Source organism: Onychostoma macrolepis, chromosome 05, assembly GCF_012432095.1.
Source record: "Onychostoma macrolepis isolate SWU-2019 chromosome 05, ASM1243209v1, whole genome shotgun sequence".
Lineage (NCBI taxonomy): Eukaryota > Metazoa > Chordata > Actinopteri > Cypriniformes > Cyprinidae > Onychostoma > Onychostoma macrolepis.
In genome coordinates this window covers 1984009-2011708 of record NC_081159.1, presented here as the reverse complement: position 1 = coordinate 2011708, position 27700 = coordinate 1984009, and the positions used below count along the sequence as shown (strand labels likewise).

The following is a 27700-nucleotide window of genomic DNA, read 5'->3' as shown; positions in this document are numbered from 1 at the left end:
TGTATCACCACCCTGTATCTTAAATACAGGGTTCCCACGGGTCCTTAAAAAGTCTTAAATTTAGTGGAATTAAATTTAAGGCCATAAAAGTCTTAGATACCTAAGACATTTCTTAATTATAATTTCAAGAGGTCTTACATTTGGGGACTGAAAGACAAGAATTGCAATACAGCTTAATATCATGATTAGACTTCAAAAGGCTCTGATTTCATTGAGTAGAATGTGGTCTAAAAGTCAAAATGCGGCACGTGTGTTTTTATATGAATGCATCTCTGAAGGGAACCAACTGTCTTCAGAAGAGTTTCGATGGTATTTATTTCTGGCATTAATTCCATCTTTCATATAATGCCTGATAAAGCAGCATTTATGAGCAAAGCACTGCTTTGTGTGCAGCCATTACTGGGAAACCACTATATTTCTGTCGTTCCAAAAGCACCACCTGCTGGCAGAGAATGAATGATCATTATACAGATCAGTGATTTGCATTTTCAGTAAGCCCGTCTGCCATTTATGTTCAGACCAAAGCGAATATCGACCCATATTTTTAAAGCACCAAACACGTAGAATTGTAAGTGTGAAAGAAGCTGATGTGCCTTCTAAAAATCTAAACAATTAAGACACTAAGATATATGTTTATATGTTTTAAATTAATATGATAATGTATATGTTTGACTCATCCCATTTTCTTAATGGTTTAAAGGCTGAAATTAGATGTTTATCATTTTACAAGATTTTTTATTATTATTTTTTTTTTTTGCTGAAAACCTGTATCTGAACTGTAAATCGTGTAATATTTGGTTTAATATGCTACCATAGACATTGCCCAACCCCACTCATACGGTGTTCATTTTATTTGTGCAGGTCTTAAAAAGGGTCATAAAAACCCTCTTATATTGATTTTTTGTTTTGTTTTTGTTTTTTAATTTGCAGATACCCTGTACATAGTGAAATAAAATTCCTTCCTTGATATTTGTGAAAATGTTTTTGATTGACATTTCGACACTACCTAATTTATTTTTTGTTTTTTTTTAAATGATTATTTTGGCTGTAGTTCTGGCTACCAAAATCTGAAGAGTGTCTGACCGAAGGGCTACCAGAGAGATTTTGCGAGCCCTGATTTCTTAGTATATAAGAATACTTTATGAGAAAACATTAATTAACATACATTTTTCCTCATTTCTGGGGTGGAATATGAATATTTACAAGATTAAATAAAACACTTTTGTAGAATAACGTACACTATCGTTCAAAGTGTGGGGGCAGTAAGATTTTTTTTCTAAAGACTTTCCACAAATATGCATTAAATTCATCAAAAGTGACAGTATAGTTCCATTTCTGCTCTTTTGACATAGAATCCTGAAAAATCAAGATTTCCCCCAAAAAATAAATTAAGCAACGCTGATAAAAAAACAAAAAACAAATGTTTTTTAAGCAACTTATCAACATATCTTTTAACACTTCAGAAATAACCATATCAGATGGAATAAATCCATTTTTGCAAATAAGATTCTCATGTCCTGACTATTTCCTAAATCGTCCTCAGCATCAGTATATCATAAAATGTCGAATAAATCAAGAAAATACAGAAATGAATTAAAGCCTATGTAAACAGTTTCAGTACAAGTGCAATTCAGTTGCAAAGGACAAAGAACTTAGAGTCCTGGGTCGTGAAGCAAAACCACTTGAGATCCACTGATTTAACACACTCACAAAACCTGAACGTTTCGAGGATCAGAAGCCCAGCGAGGCACTTCTTCTCTGGCTCTGTGTGCAGCAGACTAGCGCCGTGAAATTGGTTCATGTTTCTGTCTCTCTGGCTGCTTTCCTGCTCCTCAGCGAGGAGCTGCTCTCAGACTGCACAGGCCTCCTTCAGTTTGAGAGACCACACGACAAAAGCAGCCAATAACAGCACTCTCCGAGAGGAGCTGAGGTGCACTACAGTGCGGCTGTCAATACACCGTAATCTAATCTAGAGTATATGACTCTCGTGCATGAGAGGTCACGCAGGTGCCTTATACTGCGGAATGCATTAAGCTTTTGACACTAAATGATAAACCACAGAGGAACTTGAATATAACTCAATAAACTGTCAGTGCTTGAATACTTTCAACTGAAGTGTGAGCTAATGGATTTTAAATTATTCATTTTAAATTCACCAACCTCTTTTTATGCTTTTTGTCCACCTTTCTTTTACGTCTGGGACTCGAGCCACTGTAAAATAGGAGGAAAACTATTGATAAGGTTTAAATTAAAGGGCCCACAGGACAGAAAATGGACAATAGGATTAAATGGATTCTATGTGTACAGATCCCTATATTCTTACAATATGTAAATAATTGTGCCTTTTTTATCTCTTAAAGAATTGTAGGAGAAACATCTGAGACAAAGTGGATACTTAAATGATACATAACTTCAATCTCCTGAGCTATGAAAGAGGAACTCTGAGCAATAAAAGCTTCCTCTGGGGAGCCATAAATTACTTAAGAGCACTTCACAATAATCATCAGGCATTATCTGCACTTTGTGAAAAGCACTGTGCCCTTCATTCTAGGAAAGAACACTAACAAGCAAAACATTAAATAAATATAAAATTTACCTGTGTCGTCCCTTCCTTGAGGCAGACCTGGAGGCAGAGAGGAGCTGACTTTAAAGGCAGTCATGACAAAAAACACACAACACACCAGCAAAGTGTACTCAAAGCAAACCTCCAAATGTGAAAATCAATCACTACCTATGTCGCTTCCTTTTCTTTGAGCTCTTCTTTTTCTTCTTCTTCCTCACAGGTGATGGACTGCAGGAGGGAGATCTGGAGGATCAAATATGGTCACATGTAGCGCAAACACGAAAAACATTCTGTTTTTATACTGTAGTAACGCTTACAGGAATATTTTGCCTATTTATGAACATCTTGGAATGTGTTCCAAAGGCTTTTATATAATTGAATATACTTAATTTTACTTTAATAATTTAGAATATAATTCAAAAGATGTGTGAATTGATTTTTTTTTCTGTCTGTTTCAAATTCATTATTATTTTCAAATAGAACAATGCACATAACTTTTACACAAAAATATTAAGCAGCACAACTGTTTCCAACATTGTTAAAAAAAAGTTCTTGAGCTAAACAACATAAGAATGATTTCTGAAGGATCATGTGGGTAAATACTGGAGTAATGGCTGCAAAAATTTCAGCTTTGACACCATAGGAATATAAAGTATATTTTAAAATAAAAACCAGCTATTTCAAATTGTTTTCACTGTGGCCTTTTCAGCCTTGGTGAGCATAAGAGACTTCTTTCAAAATGTTACCGAACCTAAACTTCTTAACAGTAATGCATGATACACTATGATATGATACAGTAACAGTAGTGTATGATAAAGAAGTAATTGTAGACATATGCATTGAAGACATACAGAGTGTTTTGCAGACTGGCGAGGCTTTTAAAGAGTAAGAATCTGCTGGCACAGAAAACCCAAAGGCAGCAAATTTAAAGAAATGTAAAAGCCTTCCCTTAAAGCGTAACAAGCTGAGAACAGTTTGAGAGTTATTGTCATTACATTCATCATGTGCTTGGATACTTTATGACACAAACACACCGTTTAGTGTTCACTCGTGTACTTTGTGAACTGTGTGAAAATTAAAAGCTGTTGTTGGATATTGATTAAATACAGCATGAAATTGTTCTATCTATCTGAACTGCATGACATTGTCAGTTTTGTTGACTACTATATATGAAAGATTATTGTTGTCACATGATTTCTTTCTCTCTTTTTTTGGCTGACCTGTGTCTCCTCCTCTTTCTCTGTGACTTCTTCTTCTTTTTCTTTGCTTTAGGCACCGGCCGAGGGGAAAGATCAGCATCAAAAGAGACACTGGAAAAGCAAACACAAGAGAGAACACATTTTTCAGAATCTGTTTCTGTTATTTTCATTTTATAGGTCATACAATGACAATTTCTCAATAGTAAGAGCTTGATGAATGACCAGTCGTTCACTGTAAGCAAAGGTCAGGGTTGAGTTAATCAAACGCTAATTGATTTATAACTGTAAAAATGACAGTAAGTTTCTGAAATGGAAGTAGACAGCTGTGCATAAAATTATTTCTAGAGGCAAAAACTAATATTCTTGGATGTACTGAATCCACTGCTTGCAACACAAGCTTATTGAGATGAAAAAAAAAGACATTTCAGCAAAATGACATTACATTGCTTCTTGCACACTTCTCGCTACCCCTTCGGAGTGAAATGTCCAATGAGTGGCGCTAAAAGTGCGTTCTGTTTAACCCGAAACTGATGAACTAAATCTAGCAATATTTTATTACGTTGGTTGTTTCATGGTTGTTCGGAAATATAACATCCTGTGTTCTATAACGTTTGAAAATAATGTAGTACATAAATTAAACCATACGCTATACCTAAGCGATACCGATGTTAACTAATGCAAACGTGAGATAAAAATGCACTTGCATTTTAGCTTGCTTCTACAAGTCTATGAGCTCTTTTAGCATGATTTGTGTCTCACAGGACTCATACTCGAGCGTGATACCAGGTGAGTGACCAAGCACGTCTACAGTGTTAGAAAGCCATACATATGTAGCTGGTTATGCAATGCAAACCTCAAAATGCATTCGTTTACAAATCATGCACTATGGTAAAAGTGTTCTATGTCGTAACATAGTATCGTGCAAGGTATTGCGCCTTTATTAATCAATAAATAGTGTTTTATTGTCGCTAGTGCTCATTTCAGCTGGTAACTGCAGTGAATTAAATTTTGGGACTTTTACAAAAATGTCGGTAGAAGCACATTTTTTCTATGAATTTTTTTCTGGCAATCTGTCACCCAAAACATCTAAATTCTAAAGGACAGAAAAGGCACTTGGAAAAGTAGAGGTTAAAGAGGAAGGATGCATCAAAGACAGAAAGGAGAGAAAGAAATAGAAAGCTGCATGCTCGGACAGGTAGATGACAGCCAGCTTTTAAAATCAATTTACTTTTAGCAGCAACACTTCTGCAACAACAAAGCAGAAGATCAGAGAGAATGGACGGCGTGTCCTGACTGAGCGGGACATGTGTGCCGTTTCAAAAGCACTGAGGTGTCACCTCAAAAGTGTCTTTTAAAGGCAATAACATTGAGGGAAGTGCAAGGAAGGATTTGAAGCTTAACAGAGAGATACCACACTGCATCTACTACTGAGAGTCTTGATTCCTCGGGAAAGCAATTCAAGTGCGATCATCAACAGGGAGACTATTCACAGACAGCAGACATTTATATCACATGTTTTCAATGTTTACTAAATCACAGGGCGCAACTGTTATTATTTTGATTGCAGCGATGGCACACCACTCTCATTCCATCAGGAACGGCAGAAGATTCAATCAAAAGGGGGCGTGAAACGCTTTACCCAAACCACCAATATTGCAGAGTCAAACCGAAGGGAAGAGGCCAGCTGAACGAGTTACAGGCATTTTTCAAGCTAATTGCAAAGGTTAGATTTCCGACTCCCCAAACGAAGGGGATTTATCAAGTATAAAGACCGGAAAGCTGGAATGAGCAAACACTATTCCCGCTGCCCCTATCTTATTTAGCCACATCAAATAATGTCCTTCCATCACTTTTAATCCTTTGAACCCCAAAAAAATCCATTAGATGCTTCAAAATCCCCAATCTGTACCATTCAAACATTGATAAGGCCCATGGAATGGAACAGCTGACCTCTATAATATTTTCAAAGGCAGATTTTCCGATAGTGACCCTATTTATATCAAAGACATTCATTTTAGTTCGCTATATAAAGCTTAAAATGCTCTGTGACCGAAAGAGCTTGTCTCATAAGAATTAGCAGAGTGGAGGTAGGATGGATAGAACATTGAAAATGTAACGCTTTTTACTCTATGGCGGTATGTGTATACGCTAAATAGCTCTTTATACTGTACACATACACATCAAAACATCACAGACTGTCAGAATGACATGCATCTGACAGGCAGAAATGAAAATATAAAGCGTGGGAGAAGGTATACGGGATATCCATGACAAATACACATGACCGGTGCAGGTTAAAGGAACGGTGGCAGCGGCAATGAGATTTCCGTCTTGAGGCACATCGCTACAGCAGGATAATAATATTTCATAGACACAGGGGAGTGCTGTCTGTGACAGTCGATGAATTACAGACTGTTGTAGCTTTGGCTTTGCCCAGCCAGTCAGTGATTCAATATGAGCACTGAGAGGAAACCATTTAGATGGATCAAAACACAGACGGAGAGCCAGGCTGGCTGCGCGGGTGCTTACTCGATCTCCGAGGGTGGAAAAGGCTGTTTGGTCTGAAATAGGAAGGCAGTTCATCCAGTCATTGCTACATTAGCAAGTCTGAAACGCATTAGAAGCTGATTAGCAGAAAAGCAAGTGCCATTTCTGCTTAATTAGGAACCTTTGTCTCACATTACACCGTCGACACAAAGGCACACACAAACACACACTCACAAACACACACAAGCACTACAATAGTCCAGGATTTGTACGGTTAATTTTGGTCCTGCCCTTTTTCTGGCAGAGTAAATGAGGTTCGGTTGGTGCAGCTTTAAGCAAAATACAGAGAAGTCACTTATTCTACACCTCAAGAATCACAGTAGAGTTATTTTAGTATCATAGTGTCATTTTTATTAGTCATTGTTTTTTTTTATGTACTTACATAAAAAAATAAAAAAAAATACATTGTACTTATTGTGTTTTATATTTTATTGCAATACGGTTACACTTTATTTTAAGGTGTCCTTGCTACAGTGTAATTATACATTTAAGTACTGAGCAATAATAATTAACTATATGGTTAGGGTTAGGATTGGGGTTTGTTTTAGGTTTACGTGCATGTAATTATGCATAATTTATTGTTATTATAATAGTAAGTACATGTAACGTGTAACAAGAGCATCTTAAAATAAAGTGTTACCAAAAGACTTTTGCTGCTTTTGAGGTGGGATACGGGTAGGTTTGGGACAGGTTTGGTGGTATGGGTAGGTTTAAGGGTGGGTTAAGGTGTAAGGGATGGGTCAAAAGTGGAATTATAAATGTAATTACAGAAATTAATTACAGATGTAAGTACATGCAGGTATTTTAAAAAATATTAAGTACAATGTAAAAACATGCATGTACACAATAAGTGCATCGTACCAAATGTGACCCTGGACCACAGTCTTAAGTTGCTGGGGTATATTTGTAGCAATAGCCAAAAATACATTGTATGGGTCCAAATTATAGATTTTTCTTTTATGACAAAAATCATTAGTTTATTAAGTAAAGATCATATTCCATGAAGATATTTTGTAAATTTACTACTGTAAATATATCGAAACATCGTTTTTGATTAGTAATATGCATTGCTAAGAATTCATTTGGACAACTTTAAAGGCCATTTTGTCAATATTTTGATTTTTTTGCACCCTCAGATTCCAGATTTTCAAATAGTTGTATCTCGGCCAAATATTGTCTGATTCTAACAAACCATACATCAATGGGTTATTTATTCAGCTTTCAGATGATGTATAAAACTCAATTTCGAAAAATTGACACTTAAGACTGGTTTTGTGGTCCAGGGTCACAAATGATTAATTTAAATGTAAGTACATAGTTATGGCCAGTTCTAAAGTGGGACCGTTTTTTTTTTGTTTTTTTTTTGTCTATATATAGTTTTTATTATTTATTTGAGTTTTTGATTAAATATTGAATACATCACATTGAATGAAAACAAGAAATGTTGCTTTGGCAACTACTGTTATATTTTAATATTATATTTTATTGATAATGTTTACTTTATTTCAAATAACAAAAATGTTTTGTTTTATTTTTAATGGTTTTTGGTACAACTACATCAATCACGATGGATATTCATTTTTGTAACAAATTATGTCTCATTCACATATCAAACAGACTCTATATATAAGTGCATGGCAAAATCTTTCTCCATATATCATGAACATAATCATACACTATATGTTTTCACCAGTTCTGGTGTTCACATTAACCTTTCAATGAATAAAGTGTAATTAAAACTTCTTGAGTTTTGAAGATAATTAAAATTCACAATACAAAAACTTTTGATAATTGTCCCAGTTGGGTTTGATTTAAATTAAGTTAAGTTAAATAATTAAATAAACTATCCTAAAAAAAAAATTCACCAGTTATGACAAAAATGCTCTTTTAAGAACGGTGCATGTCTCAATATACCAGTATCAATATACCATAATAACCTTGATATTTAAAAAAAAAAAAAAAAAAAAAAAATTAAACATTGATATTATGTACAATTTACATAATATCAATGTATCATTTTTTTATTTTTTTAAATATCAAGGTTATTGTGGTATATTGATACTGCACTGTAAAAAACAAACAAAAAAAAAGTTGTAAAAAATTTTTTTAAGGCAACCAGCTTCAGCAGATTTTTGAGTTTTCTCAACTTGTCGTTTTAAGTTTATACAACAAAAATGTGAGAATCTCCCACAAAAATAAGTTGAGCAAACTCAAAAATCAGCTGAAGCTGGTAAAAAAAATTGTTTTAAGTTCGCTCAACTTTTTTTTTTTTTTTTACTGTGTCGTATATTGAGACACCAGACACAACGTAAATACTACAGATATGATAATAGTGTAAATAATCCAGCAGCGATAACTATTCAGTTGACACTCCAGCATAGAGGGTGGAGGAATTGCACTTTAAAGCTGGTTGTTGCCTGTCATAAAAACAAGACAAACAAAGCAGTGTGTAGTTACTACTGCTGCACAAAAGCATGTTGTCTGAGATGACAGACAGAAGCAAGACACTCTACCCACACCTGAAAAAGATCGTTTGTCACGGTGTGACTGATTTATTGGTCAAAAAAGAGAAAGTTAAAGATGAATTTGACTGATCTTCTATTTTTCCCCATATTTCTATAGATATTGGGATAATCTCGTTATCGTAAATTCTTTTGGCCATTATAATCTTGTAGTGAAAACTTGACTTCATGATAGCCCTAAGCTCTGAAATCAACCACAGAACACTGTTTGATCCATTGACTAATGCTTTTAATGTTATGCTTTTTATTCAGTTTGTTGGTTTGCTCTCCAGTTTTTAAAGTCTTTCTGTCAGTTTCAGTCGACCTTGAATGCGCACAGGTAACGAACACACCCCTAATGGCCACCATCACTTCAGCTGTCAGAAGGAACAGCGCGGAGAGGGTCGTCTTGTGAGTTAGACCGAACACTGACACACTCAGGAGAATAGACAAGGTTAGAGAGTTAAAAGGCTGTCAACATTGATAACTGACATTTCACTGAGAGCTTCAGCGCTGTTTACATTACCAGCACTGCTGTACGTACCTTTCTGCTTCGGAAAAAAACTGCACCATGATTCTCAAAACCAAAATACAGAGGCTTAAGCTTGTTGCCAAAGTTATGAAAGGAAAAGTGTGCAAGCAAAAGACAGCACAGAGAGCTTTTGACTACTGACACGCACTCCAAAGGACGTCAAACCTGCAATGCGAAAGCGCTGTCAGGACTAATAAAAGACTTTAAACAGAAGGGTCTTCCCAGAAGGACAGAGGGCTTCTATTTAAATGTCACTTTACTGATACTGAAATTGACACTATACAATAAGACTTTCCACATTTGATATGTTTCTTTTATTTGGATAAGAAAACAACTGTATATGTACACGATTTAGGATTCTTCAGTTGTTGTGATGCAGTAAAGAAAGCTGTTTGTGGATTTCGGAGGTTTAGCTTGATCTGACTTAATCGTTCTTTGATCTTGCATTGTTTAGCTGCGGTTGTATGCTTGATTATAAAATCTCAACCCCAAAAAAATACCTTTGCATCTGCCGTTCTCTGGCAGAAAACAGAGCATGAACTCACCTAGAGATTAGCATGTTTAAGATAACACTTGAGCTGGCGTCCTCCCTGTTTTACATACTGATGCACTGCTTGTGCCCCGCGTTATCACCAACACTTTGAAGGTATCAGTGGAATTACGGCGTTAAGAATCCAATGCTGAATCAATTTCATTCACCAGGTGGAGTTTGAATTTTGGTGGATGGGAAGTAAGAGGAGCCCATAAAAGACACCCGTGTTAAAAATTCCAGCAACACCTGAATGTTTACACTGTGGCGAGGAGATAAGAGTGTTTGTGCCTGCCTCGCTTTAAAGTTTGGGGTTTCTAATTCATGCTTATAGAGTGAGGATGTGGCTTAGAAGTGGATTCAGTGCTGCATATTTTCACGTGTTTGATCTTCTCTGGGGTCAAAAATAAAAATAAAATTCACATTTGAATAGATTTATCTATACAAAGGTTCTGTGGTTGAATTGTACATTTTCAACAGCGCATGCTGTTTTCAAGCGCTTCAAAGGCGGTGGAAAACAGCTATTTTACCTTCAGAGACTCTACAAATAGTTTCTTTTCTAGAACAGCAAATGCATACTTTACATTGAAGTGTTTACTCCTAAGCACCGAAACATCTTTGATGAAGATGTGTGGATGAGGCACAGCTTTAGAAGATACAGACCTGCGAGCTCGACGGTGGCTGTGGCGTTTACGTCCTCTGCGTTTCACATGTCCATTTTTCTCACGGGTTTTTGCAACTGCATCTTTCGTTTTCGCTTTCTCCTCATCGTCTTTAGGGGCTAGGCTAACTGCTGTCTCCAATCTGGAAGAACAAAATAACACAAATTATTTAGCATCAAATAGTTTACAGTCAACAGGTCGTGAAATAATATGTGACCCTGGAGCACAAAAGCAGTCATAAGTAGCGCAGGTATATTTGTAGCAATAGCCAACAATACATTGTGTGGGTCAAAATGATACATTTTTCTTTTATGCCAAAAATCATTAGGATATTAAGTAAAGACCATGTTCCATGTTGTAAATTTCCTACTGTAAACATATCAAAACTTCATTTTTGATTAGTAATATGCATTGCTAAGAACTTCATGTGGACAACTTTAAAGGCAGTTTTCTCAATATTTAGATTTTTTTGCACCCTCAGATTCCAGATTTTTCAAATAGGTGTATCTCAGCCAAATATTGTCCTATCATAACAAATTTCAAATTCTCAATTTAAAAAAATTGACCCTTATGACTGGTCCAGGGTCACATATGACTTTCACTTTTGTAAAGTTTGGGCAGTTGTGTAAAGATCTTAAATAATTATACATGTAGCTCAATAATGAAATTGAAATGCATTGTTCTGAAGGCATGAAGAAAAAAGCCCATTATTTTGTTATTCAGCTTATGAATGCATTCATGTTTGAGGAAGCAGGTTGGGTTTGGTTCTCTGCTGAGAGACATTGAGCATTTTCATGTTTCTCTCCTAGACCTTCATAAATGCAGAGGTCATCTGCTCAGCATTCAAATGAGGTGTCAACAGAGAAGCCTTTATTTACACGCCTCAGTTGAACTGACATTTCTGAAATTATTTGTGCGTATCCCAAGGTTGTAAGGTGCATGGTTTGGAAACTCAAGACTCATATGTGCTCGTCTTTCTGTCTGTCGAGGAGAGTAAAAAGAGTGATATGTGCATCCTTCATGATCTGATATTAAAACTGAAAATTTCACACTAAAGTCATTGCAAAATATATTTTTCATGCTGTCTGATAATTAGCTGATTGCACCCAGCCAGGCTGAAAAATGTAATAATTGGTTGACATGAACACTGAGTAATTCGGTTTGTGTTAGCTATATAACATAGTACTTACTAAAAAGTACATTTTTAAGGAGATCTCTTTTGTATTCATAGGTATTTTATGTGAAGTGTACATATTTTTGATCACTATAGAGAGTGAAATGTACTTTATCAATGTGCCTCAAAAAAGTAAATAATTTTTGGATGTACAACTTTAGTGGCATACAAATCTTTATGGTTAAAATAAATTTTGTTTAAAATATATAAAATGACAATAAATATTTGAATTGGCTTGGATAAAATATCAATATAAAAAGAACTTGAAAATATATTTCTACAATCACGCTTTACAAATACTGAACTAAACTTAACTAAACAAAAAATAAAAAATAAAATAAAATAATAAAATAAAATAAAATAAAATAAAATAAAATAAAATAAAATAAAATAAAATAAAATAAAATAAAATAAAATAAAATAAAATAAAATAAAATAAAATAAAATAAAAATAGCTAAACAGTAGTTTTAACAGTAAAACTTCTGTTTAACGCTCTGCTCTATTCTCAATCAAAATGTGTCCGATTGAAACAGCACTTGAGCAAAGATAGACCCAGGTGATTCAGCAAAGACCGTGACATGACACTTGAGCCATTCTTTTCCCATAATTGCCATGTTCCTTCCAAATAGTTAGAAAATAAATGCATAAATAAAACTGATTGCTAGAGCTGGGTACGCAGGCCTGACTGGATCTGTGAGAGTGTGAGAGTAGTGTATGTTGCATGTGTGTGCTCTGTGTGTTTGTACATGAGTTTGTGTGTCTGAGTGCCTGCATGGTGTGTGTGTGTCTGATTGTAATGAGAAGTTAATCAGTCTTGCAGATTAAATGCTGATTGCCTCTCTCTCTCAGCAGCAGGAGGAGGCCTGCCCTCTGCCACCTCTGGATAAGAGAGGGCAAAGCACAATCACATTATTAATGTCAACCTTCCGGCACCGCAGCCCTATACACGGCCCTCCAGTGCGCCAGTACGTGATTGGAAAATACACCGGCCTGCTGGGTATAATAGGGGAGAGGATTACAGACTGTGAAATACTGAAAACATGTTGGTATGAGGGCAGCTGAATGACCCAAACATCAAAGTTCATGTCTGAGAGAGGTCACATTACTGGTGGGCAAGGAAAAATCTGTGATTTCGAATTAATATTTTATTTTTTTCATTTTTATGGCCAGAAGCAAAGGTTTATAGTTATAATGCCCTAATGATGGACTTGTTTCTAATGAACATGCAGCTTTTCACTAGAGACATGTGGACTGCTTGTGGATTAGTGTGAAGTTTTTATCTGTTTGGACTCTCATTTTGACGGCACCCATTCACTGCAGATGATCGATTGTGGTGAGCAAGTGATGTAATTCTACATTTTTCCAAATCCAGTTAAGAGACAAACTCTTAGATGAGGGTAAGTCTTCAGCAGATTACAATTTTTGGGTGAACTATTATTTTAAAATAAATTCTAAGAAGTTGATAAGAACATTCCTATGTGCAGCTCTTAAGGATCCAAATTCCTAAGTTTTGTCTTCAGATGAGTCTCAAAAAAAAAAGTTAGGAACTTTCATAGAAAATGCATGGGAAAGCTAAATATTCTTAACTTTATTCTTAAGTTCGCAAATAACAAGAAAACAGCAGTTAATTTGTGACCCTGGACCACAAAACCAGTCTTAAGTCGCTGGGGTATATTTGTAGCAAATAGCCAAAAATACATTGTATGGGTCAAAATAATTGATTTTTTGTTTTGTGCCAAAAATCATTAGGGTATTAAGTAAAGATCATGTTCCATGGAGATATTTAGTAAATCTCCTACCATAAATATATCAAAACTTAATTTTTGATTAGTAATATGCATTGCTAAGAACTTCATTTGGAAAACTTTAAAATATTTTTTTGCACCCTCAGATTCCAGATTTTCAAATAGTTGTATCTCGGCCAAATCTTGTCCGATCCTAACAAACCAAACATCAATTGAAAGCTTATTTATTCAGATGATGCATAAATCTCAATTTTGAAAAATTGAGCCTTTTCACTGGTTTTGTGGTCCAGGGTCACATTTTAGTCTTAAGGATGTTTTGTGAAACCTGGTGACCAAAAAGAAGAAACCTGCTGGAATACAGCAACAACAACCAACTCTAGCTCAGGAGGCAGTAACTATTACAGCCTTCCGCTGTAATAGAATATTTCTCGTCATTTTCCACGGACTTCTTTAAACCCAGACTCTTTCTTACTGGCCGTCAGCTAGAAAGACCCACTGATGAGAGCTTTAAATGAAATTGATTTCCCCATCACTGAATGACTTTTCTCTGATCGGCTTCAGAATTTATGGAAGAACTTCTCCACAGGGAGTCAGATTTATGGCGCGCTGTTTATATCTGCCTCAAACACGCACATACACACACGCACTTGCATTGGTTTGGGCTTGCTAACTTTCAAAGCTGTCTTGAGTGCTTGTAATCCATTACTCTGGAAAGTACAGGCCATTTGAAGGGTCTAAATGGAACTATTCAAAGTTCACAGCAGGGAAAAGCTTTCTAGCAAATAATAAGCTGCAGATTTTAGCTGCAGATCATTTACTGTAGAACTGTTAAGACACTTCAGCGTTTCTGTTTGTTAGCAATAATGGAATGGAGACTTCTTTGGTTTAGCTTGATTACCAAAATAACTAACATTGCCAGTCATGAGGAAATATATGTCCATACATACATTTTCATGTTAAATGTGTTTATATGCAGGTTACTATGGTGCTCCGGATAGTTGCTTTCTGGTTCAAGTGAAAAGAGCCTATACTGAGTATTTATTTTAATTGACATTTATAATTTATAAATATCTGCTGTGTATTTTTATTTTGCTGTTTGCAAATTTCTTTGACAATCTGTGCGATTTGAGGTATGAGTCATGATTGTAACAGTGTGGGATGAATTACAATTATCAGTATAAAAAATATTCATATAAAAAACAAATAACACAAACCAAAAATAATAACACTTTAACAAGCTGCACAATTTGCGGTATTAATCATGTTTGTAGCACAAACAGTGTGGGATGAATTACAGGTTGAAGTTTAAAACAAAACAAAAGAAAAATATAGTATAGTAGACTAAAGTAGAAAAAACTAACGTACAGAGTACAAACTAACTTTGCACACTTTGGACATCAAGCAAAAACTGTTCACCACTGCATACCACTTTCAAGGACAGATGGGCATGTGAAATATCAAGTCACATCTTTACTAATGATTTCGTTTTAGCAGTTTTAATTTTTCTAACACTAAAACTGCAGATTAACCAAATGCTCAAATCCCTAACCCTAAGTATTAAAAATATACCTTAGAAATCACCACTAATAAATAATTTTGATTAAAAAAAAAAAAAAATTATGAAACTACAGCTTTGGATCTATAAAAACATTGTTCATATTAATGCATGGCACAAGACAATATGAACTGGCAACTGGGGACTGTAAAGTGTTGAAAATATACACAATAAAAATAAATACGTAAAATTTACGGTAAAAAAAACGGCAGCTGTGGTTGCCGGAATTCTACCGTAAAAAATATGGTAGCAACATTTTAGGTTTTACGGTTTTAACTTAAATTTACAGTTAAATATCGCAATTTCATTAACTGATATAATGTTAATATACCAACCTATTGAAGTACTGAAATCTGTTTTGTACCTTTGTAATGCACTGATAACCACCAAATACAGGTGGTGACGAGAAAGTCACATGATGAACCAAAGCCCATCACAAGCAGCTTTTAAATAATAACATATATGAAAGGTGCACAGTGTCATTCACACAAACACTAAACAGCATCATGGTGAGACTGAAATATGCAATAAACATTAATTTAACAACATTACATGTAACATACAACCCTAATAAACATAAGAAAGAAGAAGAAACATAGTTATTCCAAAGACAAAACATTGTCACAATTTGAAATGCAATGTAGGGAATTCTGGGAACATCAATTTACGTTTTTTCCCTGTAAATTTTACATTCTTTTTCCACTTCCAAAAATGGCATTTCACCATAAAATTGTCTGAAATGTCTATTACAGTTTTTCACCGTATATATTAAGGGACTTACCGATAACCATTTAACAAGTTTTTACTGCAGCATTTTCACAGTTTTTTACCGTTAAAATCACTGTAATTTTTTACAGTGTAGGGCCCTGTCCTGTCCGTGGTTTTCTGTTTGTGCTGTGATATGGGTCCCGGTGGCAGTCTAATGGCAGCTCTCCAGGTTGTGTTGATGTGTTTCTGTTGTTGTGAATGAGTCATGGCTCCTAGCTTGGGTCTCCTCACTGCCACTGTCATATGACACTGAAACTGGTGTGATGGGAGAGAAAAGCAGGGGTGGAATGGAAGACTGAGAAAGGAGCATGATCCAGAAGGAGAAGGCAGATGGCTCAGGACGCACACAAACACACAAAAAGGTGGGTGGGAGAAATGTCACTTCTTCGCAAAGATGACAGGACACAGAGGGTTGCTTCAGAAGTTTGAAGACATGCACAAACACACACACAGGCGCCCAAACAAACATACAGGGTCTGTTTCCACCTGCTGTTAAGATGTGTTTTTTGTGATTTCATGTGGTCAGCAATAAATACAGGTGGACACAGGGTTTTGTGATCAGATCACTGAAGCCACATCCAGAGATAAAGTCGTGACCACATCCAATTTTGAAATGAAGCACCAAGTACTGCTCGACAACTCATTTAACGTGATTATAAAGGGACATGTTGTAAAAAAGTGCACCAATAGAAGTGATTCTTACTCTTCTTAATATCAGGTGGAAACAGAGCCATTGAGACAAAGCCAATTCCTCAAAAACACACACACATACTCTTCTTTGGTGATTCAAAGTCAGCAGTCACAAGGATAGTAATCAATGCCTCAGTCAGACCTAACAACAGCTACTTTTACACACACCCGTTACACTTAGAGGAATCAGTTTATAACCAGACTGCTGGCTCAATCGGACTGAAAAGCCTTCAAGTAAACACCTCAATTGAACCAAGCGATATTTAAAATCGGTTGAAAGAGGTGGTGTTGACCTGAAATAATCAAATCAACAGGAAAAATTAAGCATGTAAACACTCGACTCTGAGTGCAATAAAAATGCCTTTATGTGTCTATAATGTAGACTCTAATGTAGCCCTTTGGGAAATTTCCTGAAAAGCATAAACACTGTGGCATTATCAAAATAATGTTGTTTAATTTTGTGGTGTGAGTTTAGGGTGGGATTTGTGAGTTCACCCAATAGAAATTTGCTGGGAAAACAGTCATTATTTTTGAAATTTCGGTCGGGTGACACTAGTGGGACAGAAACGTCACTTTAGCTTTAATTACCACTCAGGAAAATACTGCCGTCCTGCAGTACATAGCTCCAATTAGAATGTTTATGCAATGAAATTTAGAAAAGCATCTTGAGATGGCAGCAAAACAGAGAATAATGAACATAGTTCTAACCCTTCTTGTCATAACCTAACATGCCCGAATGCACTCACAGTTTATGTATGTGAATGAATGTAATTCAAATTACCTGTCGATTCCTGAACGAATTGCTTATTGTTTCACTTTTCTTTATATCGCTCTTAAATCCTAAGGACACTCTGATTCTTCAGAGGAAGAAGTGTTATTTGAGAATGCTGCTAGTTACCATGGCGGCCAAATATGAACAAGTATGAGATGTTTCATGCAAGCTAACTTATGACCCATAATTATATGCTTTAACACTTAGACTAATTAGTGCCATTAACACTCAACAAGAAGACCTGTCAGAGACTGCAATAGAAATGTAAAACAAATTCTTCACATGGATACAGACGGAGGTTTCGTGTTTAGATCATTTTGACACAAACTATTCTTTTAGCTTTGTGTTTCCCTCCTGCAGGAAAAAAAATAAACATAAATAAAAAAATTAATAAATAAAGAGCTCCTCTCTAAAATCAGTGCTATGTTTTAGTACTCTAGTACTCTAGTACGCTCTGGGTCTGCAAAAGGACAACAGACATAAAACGAGACACTATCCTCCCGCTGCGTACACATCTGATATACGAGTCCCCGGTCCATCCTGCAGTTCACTGAGGCTATCCAGTTCTATTAGGCCTGTCATATCCACAGCCAAACAACTGATAATCGCTATCATGAAAAAGGCGGGCGGCAGATCATTTTGAGAGAGAGACATGATTGAGCATGTTAATTAAGGGTGGATACCGATTAGCTGACTGCAGAGCTCCATCTATCAAAATGGAAAGTGATTATATTATTTGTGTAACATTCAGGGTAAAAGGCAACCTCTTTTCATCGTGATATTGATACTAATGATGGGTATGCTTAGGCAAGACATGGCAATTAAACTTGTTTAGGCAAATGGACATGTCTATCAGAATCAAGACTTGATATTAATCATTTTAAATTCACAGAAATTAGAAGATCCTTTGCACGAAATGTAATCTGATCAATGACCAGAAAGCAAAGCACACTTTATATTGTACATTTTAAGATGTGATGTTTATTTTTTTTGTATTGTAAAATTCTGGGTATCACAGTTATGTTCCAAATCAAACTGACCTTAATTTGATTCAATGCAATTTACCAAAACTCACATTATTCTTCTAGGTATGAAATTTGCAGGTCAAATTAACATCATAATCAAAATAGACATTTCATATGCACATTCCACAAAACCTTGCAGGCATGACCCTTAATGAGAATTAGACACTTAGCTTAACAAGTATTTCTGACAAGCAGTGTTCGCCCCTAATCTGAAGCTCTAAAGACAAGTAAATTTGCTGCATTACACTGCTACCAGGAACGATGCAAATGGAGCAACACCATGCTAATTATGGAAGTTGTACTATTCTTGAGTAACTCAAACACAAACATTTTCCTAACAACAACGGATGTGCATAACAATCCCATGGGAACTGAGCTCATGTCTCCTTATGGAAGCAATTCCAAACTTAAGTTCTAGGATCTGCATCCCTCCTACTGTAGCTTCACCTAAAATGAATCAGATTAACAAACACTGAGATTAAGCATGTAGATATATATGCACTGAAAGCAGTGTAAGCACAAACATAATTTGCATTTTGACCCAAATAATTTTATATGCATGCCTTCAGCTCTTGATGCAGGCCAACAAAGACATCCAAAAACAGAACCCACTGTCATACGCAATTACACATGAGTGTTTATGAACATATCACTGGCCATCATATCACAAAAAGTCCAAGTAGCACATCAAAGTTCTGTACTTTCTGTAATTCTTTTGTCAGGCCTTGATTTGATGTAACATCTACTTAGTGTAAGACTGAGCTGTCGCTTCTTATTTAATAAAACGAGAAGACAATAATACCAGCTTAAATTTCTGCAACATGAGGCCTGCTGCCTCCACTGAGAAAATAACCTGTGTGGCATCATGGGAGAAAGAAAATCACAGCACCAGACCTCATTATCTGCTGCAGACAATGTCCTCGCTAAATCCCAAACGAGCCAGGGAAGGTAATTGATTTGTAGAGACACTTTTAGAGTGAAGGGGAAAAGGAAAGCGAGTTTGGCAAGTGGGGGGGACAGAAAATCCACAAACAGCTGAAGCGAATGGAGAATTGGCTGCCCTATTTCCAACTCTGCATGAAGGCTCTGCTGAGCGATACAAGTGGACATGAAGGATTTAAGAACAATCAGACTGATTTAGCAGCTTTATTCCAGCCCTCCCATCTCTCCAACATTTGTTCTGCTCAGCGGGAGGTACGCAAGAACGACATAACAACAGAAAGGTACAACCTCGCTGTGCATCTCACTGGATTTCTTACTTCAACCGGAGGGTATTTTTTTACACAGTTTGCATTAGAGACTGACGTGATGCTTCCGTAGAACAGATGCAGAGTTGTAGACAGGTATGACGGCGAACAGAAGGGTACACAGAAGGAATCATAAAAAGGAATCATTTCCGAATAATTTTCTTGTTTATATAATAAGCAACAGGAAAATCCTTCCCCGACCAAACAGATGTAATGCAAAATTTCTAACCTTCCGTGCAAAATATAGCCGGCACACGTAGCGAGGAAAGTCATTCTGAAGACAAGTGAAGTTAGTTTATTCAATTATTGCTACCTGATGATAAAACGGAGCAACATAATGGTTTGATTAATTTCCTTATCACACCAGGCACAAAGAGTAATTATGGCCCGGTCCACTACTCTACGAGCCACCAATCAATCAATTTAAGCACTCTTCACTCTCTACCGTCCCCTCTGCTCAAACAAAACAAATTACCCCTCTCTCTCTCGGTCGCACATTCACGCTCTGGAAGACTTTTGCCCTGGGCCGTGGAAATAATGCCAGGCAAACTCCAGATGTTCACACACACACACACACATGCGCTGACTCAGGCCAAAGTATCTATACAACAGCCTAACAATTATTCTGTGGAGATGCAGTGTGAGAAAAAGGCCACTGTTTACAATGAGCAATCAACAGCTTGCCACTCCAACTTCACCCAGTGCAATAGTGGGTGAAACATGTTGAAGCATATGTTAATGACTTAACGGGTGCATACAGAGCATGCCTTCATAGTTTTTCATATTTTCGCTTGCCTGATTGGACTCATTTATCTGTATATGTCCTTAACTGAGAGGCTTATCTGAGGTCATCAAATATGATCGGGGTGAAATGAGAGTCCTGTCATTTTTGTTTCCATTTACATATTCATCGTCTCCACCATGCATTTAGTTTTAAAATGCTGCCTTCAAGTCATGTCAGAATGATCATATTTATGAGAAGAGGGTACAGCCGAGGTTCTCCAGTAATTACCAGTGGGATTTTCTTTGAACTGTGAGGAGTTTCTTACTGTGTCAATTAAAGTTAGGTGTATTTATCATAAGTTATATTTATGAATGTCTCTGAGCAACCTCTCGAAGGCACACATTCTGCATTTGATATCTCTGTTGAACAAAGTAATAGAAAATATTAAAACACTCTCACATTAGAAATATCGTGTTAGGAAAAGTCAAGAGAGTGAAACAATACTGAGTTCAAACTTATGTCACCCATACTGCAGTTTTTTAAAACCTAATCTAGCATAACAGTGATAAATATGTTATACGATATGATATATATATATATATATATATATATATATATATATATAATGATATCAAGATTTTTTTAATTGATGAAAGGTCTGAGGAAGGCTGTATAAATGAATACCTTACTGTGTGGACACCTTTGGCTGCTGCCATGTTTCACAGCCCTCGGGACACAAACCTTCACCAATCTCCGCCCCATTTCCCCATTCCCACTGACACTCTTCAAATTCCATTACCTTTACAGCCTCCCATGCATTACAAGCCAATTTATTTCATTTCATTAACTTCCATCAAAAAGCTTCCTCATGATTGCTGGGAGACAGAAAGAGGAGAATGCAGTGTAGGACAAAGAGTTTATCTCCGGGATGAAAATAAAGATGCTAATCAAAGGTATTTTTCTTATTCTTATTGCCTTAAGCAAAGCAATATGTTGTAGGCTTGTTTTGAAGTATTTATTGCCAGTATGACTAATAGTGAATCTCACAAAAAAAAAAAAAAAGAAAAGAAAAAAAAAGCCATCTAGGATATATTTTACTCCAACACCAAAAGGAAATAATATATATATATATATATATATATATATATATATATATATACACATACATAAAGATATATATTATAAATGAGCCTATTGTAATTTAAAAAAATAAAAAATAAAAAAAACCTGTGCAATAGTGCAAAAAAACAAAAAACATTATTATTATTATTAATTATTATTATTTTTATCATTTAGAAATAGGATATTTGATAGATTTACTCTTTAAAACTATATAAGTGCTGTAGTGCACTCACTGAGAGAATTGTAATGCCTCTCTTAAGGTCATAATAAACAATGCTAATCTCTCCCTCATCAAGAACAGATATGTTTTCATTTGTTAACAACCAAAGAATGCGTATTAGATCACAATGACTCACTAAGCCCATCAGCTACTCAGTAAATTACTCTGCAGAATCTAATTTAAGAAAATGAGGCAGTCTTTGCTGTGCAATGTTTCTGTATTTCGAGTTTCGTGATAAGCCCAATCTCTATGACACTCTTCCTGTCTGCCTCCTGGGGAAAGATCAGTACACAGCTAATAGACAAAGAGAATAAGGGGTCCAATCAGTGGATTTACAGTGAAAGGGATGCGCGGAGGACGAAAGAACAAGAGTCAGCTGGGGTTGTTGATTGGAGTGTGGCATTTCAGAGGGAGCAAAGGATCCTCCATTAACACATCAGGCATGGTTCACTGCAACAGATTTAGCTTCTTACCACAGAGAAACTCCATTGAGCGCCAGGCTTAGATGTGGGCCAGTTGCCACTCAGAATCAGCGGGCCGGAGAATTTGATTGAAAAGATGAGAGGGCTGGTCCAAACCCATGGGCGCGATTTTATACACAAAAGAAGACAGATGGCTCAGCTTGAGATGAGAAACTTCTGATTTGTACTTCTTTTGATTAGGGAAGCTTTTTTTTCCATGTTAAGGAGAAGGACAGGAACTTAGCAGGAAGTCTATACGAAGGAGGCCAATTAATTTCAAGCGTGCTGATTTTAGATGGCTGAGGAGATGAGCAAAAGACCAAATACAAATTCAAGCTAATTGCTTTTTCCACTGAGACTGTATTACATTCTATGAACTCAAGTGTGGTAGTTTTCATGTACTAGAAAATTTGAAATAATTTGCATGGTGTTCAAACGCCACAAATGGGATTTTTATTTAATAATGTATACTGCATTTAAAATCCTATAATTTTTAAAGTGTAAACGTTTTATTAAGGATTGCTAAGCACACCTTTTTAGGAAGACAAACCATATTAAATGAAATCATTTTCAAAAATCACTGAAAGAAGAGTCCAACTTAAAGTGAGTTAGCTGAGGTGAGTAAGGAGGCAAACAGAGAAAGCCGTACAGTCTGTGCTGTCTGATAGGGCTGGCAAATGCAAATAGAGCTTATTATCTTTAAATTACACATGGCTAAAATTAGATTCACAAGCAATAGACCCTGCAAGCTCCCCCCTTATGTGGCACTGGCAGAAATTCCAGACACAGATCACGAATTCAAAAAATGAATACCGAAAGAGAGAATTTATCATTTGTCATTATTCAAAAGGGCCATTTAAAAAGTTGGTTCAGGGGCAAAAGGTTTCAAAAACCTGTAGAGTTTCTGAACAGAAGATGTTTTTATATTTGGGATTGTCTGGAAGCCAGTGCTGTGCCATTATATTGAAACTCAACTTAACTCCTGCGCAATCTGCTGTAGCTGTACTGTAGTAATGAAGAAAAAACCTTCCCCAGTCGAATTCTGTATAAACCGTTATAGCCAAATTATAAAAGCGACTCAAGCTGTTTTCAATTGCAGTCTTTCTTCTTCTTATTAAAGAAGTTTTGCTGTGAGGTTTCGCTTTCCTGGTGCATCTTTTTTGACTGTGCACCAGTCTGTATTGTTGAAGTTATTTAATTATTTCTTGTATAGACAGTGTTGGGGAGTAACTAGTTACATGTAACGGAATTAAGTAATTTAATTACGAAATGTTATTGCAATTAGTTACAGTTACTGAGAAAAAATGTGTAATTAAATTACAGTTACTTCTGAAAATGTTAATGATTACAAAGGTATTTTTGGATTACATTTGAATTTTTCACACACACACACACACCAACATACAGATTTAATTGACTTCTTTCATGAATTGCATTGACTGCTCAAAAATATGACACACCAATGTTTCAGAAGTTTAGGACACATACTTATTCGATAACTGTTTTATTTCCTATTTGGGTTTATGTACATGCATTTTTTAATATTAACTTTTTTTTTTTTTCAAGGCATTGTTAGATGCAAATTTTTCCCACCATAGCTATGCAAAGATTTGATTTCAAAACCAGTATTATAGCTATTCTTTCTTGTTAAGATTTTAAGTCTGTATTTAACCTCAGAACGATCTCAAAGTAAAAACAGGTGCTAAAGTCTGACTTTGTGGTGGTTGTGCTTTAAAGTTAAATTATTATAATCGTAATTCAAGTGATGAAGGATTTTGAAAGTCTGCCAGTAATCAGTGTTGAATTGTACTGTAAGGTTAACTCTGCCTGCCCTGCTTTAAATGTTTCAAAATGATCGTTAGAAATTTTGAAAAGTAATCAAATGTAATCAGTTACATTACTTTAATAATGCAATTGAAAAGTTACACTACTTATTACATTTTAAATAGGGTAACTTGTAATCTGTAATCTATTACATTTCCAAAGTAACCTTCCCAACACTGTGTAGTATAGATAACCTATAAGTATGCAAAGTGAGTGTGTGGCAGTGTCTCATAGACCGAGAGGAAGGATGACTGTAACAGCGACGAACCGAACAGCTAACGTACTGTGCAGTGGAGCAGGACTAAGCAGCTTCACACTGAGACTCAAAATGGAAACCACAAATCATTGATTATTTCAGTCCTGACTGAGTCCCTCTCTCTGAGGAGGATGTCATTTTTGGAGGATAGAGCCTGTGTCGTTAAACCAAACCCCACCAGAGCAGCCCTAATTATTCCAGGCTATCAACAATACACCATTCGTGAGTGGGGAGGTTCATTTTGTTATAGCCCTGGGAGTACAGTAGCAGAAATAATCAGAGCAAAGCCTACAGCAACCATATTGTTTATGTAAGACTCCTCCTGATTATGTTGGCATGAATAATTAAGAGAAAAACAGACAGATTTGTCCATCTTGAGGTGAAGTAATTGACTACATCATCTCCGAGTCCATCCTGCAGGAGAGCGATATTTACATAAAGTGATTCAAATTCATGCTAAATCTCAAGAGAAAGAGTATTGCTATCATTTACATTCTCTTATCTATTAGTATTTCCCAAAACTAATTTTCCCCCAAAAAACTAAAAACTAGTGCTGTCAAATGATTAATCGCATACAAAAGTTTTTGTTTACATTATATATGTATATGTATTGTGTGTATTTATTATGTATACATAAATACACACACTGTAAAAAGTGAAAGTTGACTTAACTTAAAAAAATGTAAGAAACCCGTTGCCTTAAAATTATTAAATACATAATAATTAAAAAAAAAAAAAAAGTTAAGTGAACTTGACAATTCAATTAACTTATTTTTTTAATTATCATTTACTTGACTGTTACGGGTTGCGTGGTTGTAGTAAATATAAATGACTATAAATGAAAGGCAGGAGAACGAAACGGCTTCAACACACCTTTCCCACTTTATTAACTTAAGATCCGACAAACACAGGGGGAAAACTGAGGACTTATAAAGGAACAGGAATAAAAGAGCAAACAACGTAATAAAACTCAGGTGGGGACAATGACAGATAATTAACTAATGAGGACAGGAACTAAACCAAATAAGGACAACGGGGACTTCAGACAGGGCAGACACGTTACAGTACAGGGCGCCCTGAATGCCAGTGCAGGACTAGGATACTGGGGAGGCATCCAGGGCGGAACAGGAGACTCTTCGAGACCCAGGCGGGTCAGGGGACTCCGGCGGCCAAGGCGGGTCAGGGGACTCTGGCGGCCATGGCGGGTCAGGGGGCTTGGAAGGCCATGGCGGGTCAGGGGGCTTGGAAGGCCATGGAGGAGCAGGGAACTTGAGAGGCCTAAACCGGGGATCCATAGTGGCCCTGACCAAAGTCCTGAGCGTGGCCACTATGGCTAACAGGATCACGGGTATATAGCCCCCAAAAATTCTTTTGATGAAGTTAGGGGCTTTCAGTCTTTGCGCGGATACTAGGGGGCGCTCTGGAAGCGCGGAGCTGGACGGAACCAGCGGAGACTCTTGAGGGCGCTCTGGCAGCGCGGACTCTTGGCGGTGCTCTGGCAGCACGGAGCTGGACAGAACCAGCGGAGATTCTTGAGGGCGCTCTGGAAGCGCGGACACTTGGGGGCGCTCTGGAAGCACGGAGCTGGACGGAACCAGCGGAGACTCTTGAGGGCGCTCTGGAAGCGTGGACACTTGGGGGCGCTCTGGAAGCGCAGGAGCTGGACGGAACCAGTGGAGACTCTTGAGGGCGCTCTGGCAGCACGGAGACAGGGAGGCGCCTTCGTGGCGCAGGCACAGGCACAGGCACAGGGGGGCACTCTTGAAGCGCGGATTCTTGGGGGCGCCTTCGTGGCGTAGGCACTGGGGGGCGCTCTTGAAGCGCGGACTCTTGGATGCGCTCGGGCAGCGCGGAGCTAGGGAGGCGCCTTCGTGGCGCAGGCACTGGGGGGCGCTCTTGAAGCGTGGACTCTTGGATGCGCTCTGGCAGCGCGGAGACAGGGAGGCGCGACACTAGGGGGCGCTCTTGAAGCGCGGAGCTGGACGGAACCAGCGTAGGCACAGACGAGCTGGACGGGACCAGCGGAGGCACAGGAGAGCTGGACGGGACCAGCGGAGGCACAGGAGAGCTGGAGAGCTGGACGGGACCAGCGGAGGCACAGGAGAGCTGGACGGGACCGGCGGGCTAGCCATACTTCTCGGCGGGCTTGCCATACTTCTAGGCGGGCTTGCCATACTTCTCGGCGGCGGGAAGCTACTAGAGCCGAGGACGAGGGAGGTATTGAGGAGGACTCGGGGTATTTGGGGTCGGGCAGGCGGTCTGAGCGATTGGCGCGATATGTGGGGGTTCCGGGCATTAGGTGAGCTGGCGCGATGCGGCGTGCTTCTGAGTGGGCTGGACGACGAGACTTCCGATGGTTTTTTTACTTCGTGGATTTCGAAGTTGGAATTATTCAGAAACAGTACAAGATTAATAAGTTCTTTCAGGGGAAACTCCGAGGTAGGAAGATCGCAACGGATAGTGTCATCGTCCAGCCCCTGCAGAAAGCATGCACCAAGAGCGGCGTCGCGCCAGTTCAGCTGATGGGCTAGCTCGCAGAATTCCTCCACATACCGCTCCAATCTCCGACCAGCCTGCCGCAAACCCCACAGCCTGTTCTCCACTGCCATAGAGAAACTTTCGGTTAAGGTCGGATCTTCTGTTACGGGTTGCGTGGTTGTAGTAAATATAAATGACTATAAATGAAAGGCAGGAGAACGAAACGGCTTCAACACACCTTTCCCACTTTATTAACTTAAGATCCGACATACACAGGGGGAAAACTGAGGACTTATAAAGGAACAGGAACAAAAGAGCAAACAACGTAATAAAACTCAGGTGGAGACAATGACAGATAATTAACTAATGAGGACAGGAACTAAACCAAATAAGGACAACGGGGACTTCAGACAGGGCAGACACGTTACAGCAATGGGTTTTTCTTCAATTTTTTTAAGTTAAGTCAACTTATCACTTTTTACAGTGCACACATACAGTATATATTTTGAAAATATTTACATTTATACATTTATATATTCATATTCTTATATTTTATATTATACATAAATATATTTAATATATAAACATAACATATTTTATGCATGTGTTTGTATTTATTTATACATAATAGATATACACAGTATACACACATATATTGTGTAAACAAAAACGTTTATTTTGGATGCAATTAATCGCGATTAATCGTTTGACAGCACTACAAACACTAACTTTCCCAAAAACAGATAACCTGCCTCTCTAGGACTTAAAATGTGTGTCCCAGTTTTCATTCATTTCAGTCACGTCAATATGGATCTTTATCTTTATTTATTTATTTTTTACAGATGATGGTGATAAATATGACAGATGAGTGGTAATGTTTTGTGAATAAAACCTAAAAGTTATTTACTGAATGCCATAATAATTTGTAGCTTTAATCGCATCAATCTCTTTCTGAAAAACAAAGACAAATATCCTTTTCTTTCCACTGATAAATTGTCCGCATGCGGCTGTGACTCCAGAGGAACCGCGGCCCCGACGAGAGCCAGATACGGTAATTAACGTGATGAGAAGCTGAGAGGAGGAAGCAACACTGTGTCATTCCTCA

At 37.3% G+C, this 27700-nt stretch overlaps 1 protein-coding gene across 2 annotated transcripts in view; it reads right to left on the bottom strand.

The window, feature by feature from the left end:
* Window positions 1–27700, bottom strand: part of srrm4 (serine/arginine repetitive matrix 4) — a 51744-nt gene that overhangs the window by 10911 nt on the left and 13133 nt on the right. For both annotated transcript variants that reach the window (XR_009271543.1, XM_058777463.1), the window contains exons 2-6: window positions 10535–10675; window positions 3784–3873; window positions 2732–2806; window positions 2597–2623; window positions 2161–2211 (exon numbers count right to left, since the gene is read on the bottom strand). Coding sequence is in view for 1 of the 2 variants with exons in the window: in XM_058777463.1 (XP_058633446.1) it covers window positions 2161–2211; window positions 2597–2623; window positions 2732–2806; window positions 3784–3873; window positions 10535–10675 (384 nt within the window). In the remaining variant the exon portion in view is untranslated. The remainder of the gene's footprint in view (window positions 1–2160; window positions 2212–2596; window positions 2624–2731; window positions 2807–3783; window positions 3874–10534; window positions 10676–27700) is intronic.